Here is a 7,438-nt window from a genome sequence, read left to right on the forward strand (position 1 = left end):
CGGATCAAAGAAGAGTGGGGAACCTCTCGCTGGTTTTTGGAATTCGACATCAGGAAGTGTTTTCACACCATCGACCGACATCGACTCATCCCAATCTTTAAGGAAGAGATCGACGATCCCAAGTTCTTTTACCCCATTCAGAAAGTCTTTTCCGCCGGACGACTCGTAGGAGGTGAGAAGGGCCCTTACTCCGTCCCACACAGTGTATTACTATCGGCCCTACCAGGCAACATCTACCTACACAAGCTCGATCAGGAGATAGGGAGGATCCGACAGAAGTACGAAATTCCGATTGTTCAGAGAATAAGATCGGTTCTATTAAGAACAGGTCGTATTGATGACCAAGAAAAGTCTTCCGAAGAAGCAAGCTTCAACGCTCCCCAAGACAACAGAGCCATCATTGTGGGGAGGTTAAAGAGCATCCAACGCAAAGCGGCCTTTCATTCCCTTGTTTCGTCGTGGCACACCCCCCCCACAAGCACCCCCCGGCTCAGGGGGGACCAGAAAACGCCTTTCGTTTTCCACCCTTCGTCGGCCCTTGCCGCCTTCCTTAACAAGCCCTCGAGCCTCCTTTGCGCCGCCTTCTTCATAGAAGCCGCCGGGTTTACCCGGAAGTCCGAATTCTATGGTAGATGCCTGCTGCTTCATCTGGGAGAAAAGAATCATAGATATGCCGGTCATTAGAAGGAAGAACCGCCATAAAAAGATTCCTCGTGTATCATCTGTAGCAAAACTATGAACGGGAGCTAGCAATCCGGACCGTATTGAAAAGGTTCCTGAGACACAGCATGGAAAAGTAACAATATTAAGAAACGAGGTCCAAGAATGAAGAAGGGGTAGAATTACTGAATGAATACGAGCTGTGGCTAATACCCGAGGCATAAAAGAAGCATTTTCTACGGGATCCCGAAACCACCAGCCACCCCGACCTAATTCATGATAAGCCCACCAACTTCCTGGCAAAATGCCTACGGTTAAAAACCACCGACATGTCAAGATCCAAATTCGAATTGGTTCCTGGTCCTGGTCAGAGACCACTGTGTTCGCGCCGGCGGTCCAACAAAGAGGCGAAGTAGTGGTATCTTTCTTTCCATTACGAACGCGACCCGCCAAAAAACATTGCAATAGAGAACTCTTTAGCGGAAATGGTTTCCTGGCCTATTGAAACTCTTTCAGCCGATTCGCGGCAACACATTACTTCAGATCAGATTTGTGCCAATTCCTCCATTCACAGAATGCCCTTATCAATCAAACTTTCTCTCTCTTACCGGAACTACCCTCTGCAGCTCCATCTTCAGCAGCTGCTCAATCTTTCATTTCGAAAATCAAACTTGGATGTCACGGGACTGTATAACATAGTTGCCACGAAGACACTTTTTTTTTTCTCTTTCTGTTTTTGAGGTCTGATCCGAAGGTAAACTCTAGACACATCGCACATGCGATTGACGGCTTTTGGATCGAAGGAGAAGCTAGGGTTCAAAAGGGCCAATGAAACTGCTAGTGGACTGACTTTCTAGGCCTTCTCTCTTGCAAATGAACTAAAGGCTAGGCGCCTCAGGGAAATGTATAGTGCTGCGGGAGTCCGTTCACCTTGAAGTGGAACTGTTGTGGCGGGGAATGTCACTAGTTGTGATGCTTGCTGCTCTGGTTCCCTTTCGCCCCTCTTACAACACAAGAAAGAATGTGAGAGTAAGCACGACTTTCTTCTTCTCTTAACTAGGATATAGTTAAGAGAAGAAGAAAGTCTAGCCGGAATAAACTTTTTTACCTAAGAAATAAACTACATGAAAGCAAGCAGAGGAAGCAGAGAGGTACTTGAGAGAATGGAGGGCAGGGCAAAGTTTATAAACTGAATCTATTCTATTAACTACAACCAGCTGGCAGGCCTGATTCGAGTTTCTTATCTAAACTATGTAATAAATCAGTCTGCCTCAACCTTTAAGTTCTTTCATATCTAGTATTTAATCAGACCCTAAATAGTATATGTAAGTCATGCTAATTACATGCTTCTTTGTTTAAAGATGTATATCTGAGCCTCTGCTTGTTATGTGCTTTCCTTAACTTGCAATACGTGTTTTGTATTCCGCCTTAGAATTTTTGCCTTTGAAACTACAAATAAGCCTAATATCCCTCCCTTTTAGGATTAGTAGTCCTAAATGCCTCCGGGACTGAAAGGATTGGGACGGGTAATAGCATGCAATAAGTAATCGAGACCATTCCGCGCTTTAATACCTTAACGGGGTGGGAATGGTAGATATGGATATGATGACCACACGATAATGTCACGTGTAGCCCCTCATTGAGGAGTGATTACCGGGCATTGTGTGGGGTGATCCATATTATTAATAAACCTAAGAGCCCCCTTTCCCTTTGTTTCTTTGTTTCTTCTAAAGGTTTCAAACTATTTCTTTTAAGAAAAATCAACTTTCTTTTAGTTCTTTCCAACTTTGTTTATTTGTAAACCATTACGTGAAAATCCTCTCTTATTTGAAGTTTCATTTGCCTACATGTTATTTGCACCTAAATTCACAACAATAGTCTTGCCGGGAACCACACTAGTGGGTCCTGAGGGGTGCCTAACACCGTCCCCTTGGGATAATTTCAAGCCCTTACCCAATCTCTGGTTACTCAAATCAAACCCTCTTGGTGTCCTAATGCACCTTAATCATTAGGTGGCGACTCTTCAAGTCAAATCCAATTCCCAAAAGGAATGAGTTATCCTTCCAAATGTCATAAACCCGATTTCGCAAGAAAAAGAGGGCGCGACAATTACTCTAGATTTTCTTAGACATTGTTTTTAACATCTAAAGATGAAGCATTTGACATGTTTACTTCTTTTGTTAGAAAAACTCAGAAATAACTAGGTAATCAACTTGCATCAAATAGGTCTGATCATGGAACTGAATTTGAAAATGCTAAGTTTGCAGAATTTTTGCATTCTACATCATAAATAGTTGCATGACTAGACCTCTTATTAAGAAGATTCCCTATGAGTCACTTAAAGGGAGAAAGCTAAATATATCCCATATTAGGGCATTTAGATGGAAGTGCTTTGTGCACAACAATGGCAAAGACTCCCTAGGTAAGTGTGATCCCAGAAGTAATGAGGGAGTATTATTCTTCACATAGTAAAGCTTATAAGATATACAGTAAAAGAACTATATGTGTAGAAAAATGTATATGTTATTTTTTTTAAAACTAACATTCTTTCTAAGAGGCAGGAACAAGATAATGAAGAGATTGGGCTGATAAGAAATTCAAATGGTGAAACCACAGTCCAGCCTAAAGATGCATCGTAGGAAGGAACAAGTGATGGAATAGGTCCTTCCACCCAGGGCAACATAATAGGGGTAACTGACTAGAGAGGAACTGATCCTCAAACCTCGAGGGAACCTGTCCATGAACCTATTCCTCAGTAACAAAATCAGGAAGGAACATCCAAAGAAATTGACACTCCTATTGCAACATCCATAAAATTGGATATAGATGAACCTGGTTCATCTGTTGATCAGAAGTTGTATAGGGGAATGATTGGTTCTCTTTTGTATCTTACTGCTAGCAGACCTGACATTGTTTTTAGTGTAGGGCTTTGTGCTCGATTTCAAGCAAATCCAAAGGAATCCCACTTGGCTGCTGTCAAGAGAATATTGAGATACTTGAAAGGCACTACTGACCTTTGCCTTCGGTATCCAAAAGGTAGTAACTTTAACCTAGTGGTATATGTTGACGCTGACTATACAGGTTTTCTTGTGGATAGGAAGAGCACCTCAGGTATGACACACTTCCTTGGTTCATGTCTTGTGTCATTGGCTACTAAAAAGCAAATTCAGTGGCCTTATCTACTGCTGGAGCTGAGTATGTTGATGTTGCTTCATGATTGTGCTAACGGTTGATGGATTTTGGTTGATGGATTTTGGTATTGAAGTTGGTTGCATCCCTATTTTCTGTGATAACACTAGTGCTATTAGTATGACTAAGAATCCGATTCATCATAAGAGAACTAAGCACATAGATGTTAGACACCATTTTTGAGGGACAACTATGAGAAATGCTTGATCACTGTGGAGTTTTGTGCTACTAACAAGCAAATTGTTGACATCTTCACAAAAGCCTTAAGTAGAGATCACTTTGAGAGGAACAAGTTAAAATTAGGGATAATTAAGATCACCTAAAAGGACCAGTTCAAGGTTAAACGAAAAAATGAAAAAAAAATATTTGGTTAGAAAGTTTGTAAATTGTGTATGGTTAGATTAAATCTTGCTCAGTCTCATACTTTCCATAGTATACTCTTGTGCCATGTGTTAAAATGACTCATTAATCTCTAATGATATTTTCTCTATTTTGGCAAATTTAGACTTACACAAGAGAATTATCAATGAAGAACCTGGTTCATCAAGATAACACGATATGTTTTCTACACTCTGTATAATTTGAAATACCTATATTTGGATCATGAGCAGATTCCTACCAAATATCAAAGTTCTTGTGAACTTATCCGTTACAAGTGAACCGATTATGTTCAAGACTCCTGACCGTATTAAACTACCTAGATTATTTTAAGTCTGCTACTCAGGGGGAAGAAAGTGGTTCTTCCGAAATTGAACAGGTATCTTCTGATTCTAAAGTTTCTCCTGAGACAATTTCTAAAGCTGCTGTAGATTTGAAAAAAAAAATGTAGGATCTATAGCAGGTGTTGAGACTACAGAATCTGGAGAAATTGGTGGTAAAAATAACAAAAATGGAGAGCAAGGGTGCTAGGAGTACTGTGAGGGGAAAGGGGACAAGAGTGGTTGATTCTTCACCCACTCCTGTGAGCTTAACCAAAGACGCATGTGCAATGGTTGTTTGGGGAGATAAACCTGGTTCATCTGTAGAGGAAACCCTCGCAAGACCTACAGAAGAAAGTGACTGAAAGCTATAATCCAGCTTCTTGATAGAGTTATTAATGGCACCAAAACTCATATCATTCCCTATGGCTTCATTCTCACAACTATGCTTGCACATTTCAATGTACCTATGAAAAGGTGGGAGGTTAGTACAAGCATGGATCAGTTTTGAGTTAATACTCTGCTTGCTTGCAATATGAAGTCAATGTCACTCCTAAAGAAACTAGTTCATCCAAAAAGGAACCAGTGATTAGCAAGGTCAGAGCCTTGGTGCAAGAAAGTGGGGCTAATGATGCTGAGATTGAAAGGTTGAAGAAGAGTTGCATCAGAGCTCTAGTTATTTCTTCATCTACTAACTCTATAAATTGAAGGATGTTCTCACATTACAAGTGTTGCACAAAAACGCAAAAGTTAAACGTGAATTGGGAGCAAAATAGCAAGGCTTTTTGCAAGCAGTTTGTGTGTGATTCAAGTGTGCAAATCTGAAGCTACTTGAACGAGATAGAAGAACCAGTTCCATTGTGTTTTTTCTTATTCTAGTTAAATTGTAGTAGGTGGTTTAAAGTTGTACCTTTCAGCTTTCATAGAAGCAATTGTATTAGGTACTTTGAGTGTTCAAGTTATAAGCTAACTTGAAGTTGTCACAATAGTTGAGGTTGTGTGCCACAACGGGATTAGAGTTAATCCTTAGGTTTACAAAGTGTTTTTGTAAATGTTGTTTTGGCTCAGTGATTTTAGTGGAAGTTTGGGAAAATCCTACTGAGTAGTAGGTCGTGGTTTTTTTACCTTTTGAGCCAGGTGTTTTCCACGTAAAAGTCTTTGTGTTCTTTATTTTATGTACTCTTTATTCCGCAAACAGTAGTAGTTAGAACACCTAGAAGAACCAGGTTCTTCTAGAGCGATAATTGGGTACCACACAAATCACCCCCCCCCCCATCTCTTGTGTGGTATTGACGTTTAGAACATCACTTCTCTTTTCTTTTTATTTTTAATTAAAAATCCTAATGATTAAAAATCCTAAATTATCTAAAATTGAAATTGAAGTAATTAACTAATTATAAAATTGTAAGAATCACTTAATTCTAAATTAAAAGAGGAAAATCAATAAACTAAAATTAAAAGACAAAAATGTAAAAATGAACTATTTTTGTGATTTTTTCATTTTTATAAAAAAACTAGTTTACTAATTAATCTAAAAATATAAAATTAAGTCCTAAATGCAAATGCAATGTATCTTTGTATTTTTTTCATGAATTAAATAAAATTAAACATGCAAACAAAAAAATGCAAATAATTAGAAAAACTCTACAATAATTCCTAAAAGAACAAATAATTAAAAGAAAGATCTAATTCTTTAGAATTCTGTAGGAGTAATTCATGTGAGGCAAAAATCACGTGCTCACAATTAGAAGTAAATCAAAACCCAAAAATGTGTAGAAGTACAATTAAGAGCAAATACACAACTCCGCTTTAGATAGACACTTGACTCCAATATCTAGCTCCCTGTGGAAATCGATCCCGACCTTAATCGGGTAAAAGTTGTTTCGACCTCTCTCGCTACTCAATAGTAGTGCAGGGTTGACCTCGATCACTTTCCCCATGTTTATTTATGTTGTTTGATTTGCCGGGATGTTCGGTTTTGAGTTTCAGAAATTTGAACGTAGTCAGAACAGTGTGAAGACGACCTCGGAATGGAATTCCAATGGTTCTGTTAGCTCCGTTGGGTGATTTCGGGTTTAGGAACGCGTTCGGATTGTGTCTTGGAGGTCCGTAGCTAATTTAAGCTTGAAATACCGAAAGTCGAATTTTGAGGTTTCCGGTTCGATAGTGAGGGTTTGATCCGAGGGTCGGAATGGAATTTCGAAAGTTGGAGTAGCTCCGAAGTGTTGAATTGTGTGCAAAATTTTAGGTTATTCGGACGAGGTTTGACAGACTTTTTGATCGAACGCATATTTTTAGAGTTTTGGAGTTATTAGGCTTGAATCTGTGGTCGATTCGTCGTTCCGAAGTTGTTTTAGGTGTTTTAAGGGTTGGTATAAGTTTGGATAGTAGTATTGGACTTGTTGGTGCCTTTGGTTGAGGTCCCGAGGGCCTCGGGATGGTTTCGGAAGGTTTTCGGAAGATTTGGGAGTTTTTGAGCAGCTTCAGCTGCTGGTCTTCTATCATAACCGCACCTTCGGTTGGGTCCCGCAGGTGTGTAGCCACAGAAGCGGAATTTTTCATCGCAGAAGCGGAAATAGGGAGGAACAGCAGTCGCCACAGAAGCGGGAGAATTTTCGCAAAAGCGATACCGCATCTGCGAATAGGGAGTCGCAGGTGCGAAGACAGGCTGAGTTAGTGATTGTCGCAGATGCGACCGTTGGTCCGCAAAAGCGGGACCGCACCATGAACACAGAAGCGATTTAGCTGGGCAGAAACATATAAATCCTTGCCTTCGCGAATTTTAGCTATTTTCACCTCTTTTCAAACGGGAAGAAGCCTTGAGGAGCATTTTCAAGGGACATTTTCAGAGGAGTTCATTAAGGTAAGGTCTTTGGTCCCTAAACTCGTTA

The 7,438-nt window shown here is 40.0% G+C and overlaps 1 protein-coding gene and 1 pseudogene across 1 annotated transcript; one reads left to right on the forward strand and one right to left on the reverse strand.

Annotated features, from left to right (window-relative positions):
* Positions 1-411: 411 nt before the first annotated feature.
* Positions 412-1,094, reverse strand: LOC138887871 (cytochrome c biogenesis CcmF N-terminal-like mitochondrial protein 2; annotated as a pseudogene).
* A 2,433-nt stretch (positions 1,095-3,527) lies between these two features.
* LOC138887872 (secreted RxLR effector protein 161-like) lies at positions 3,528-4,678 on the forward strand. The gene is made up of 2 exons (XM_070169663.1): positions 3,528-3,771; positions 4,551-4,678. Exons 1-2 carry the CDS (start codon positions 3,528-3,530, stop codon positions 4,676-4,678), a joined length of 372 nt encoding a protein of 123 aa, XP_070025764.1.
* The last annotated feature ends 2,760 nt before the right edge of the window (positions 4,679-7,438 follow it).

This window comes from Nicotiana sylvestris, chromosome 3 (genome assembly GCF_000393655.2).
Source record: "Nicotiana sylvestris chromosome 3, ASM39365v2, whole genome shotgun sequence".
In the NCBI taxonomy this organism is placed as follows: Eukaryota; Viridiplantae; Streptophyta; class Magnoliopsida; order Solanales; family Solanaceae; genus Nicotiana; species Nicotiana sylvestris.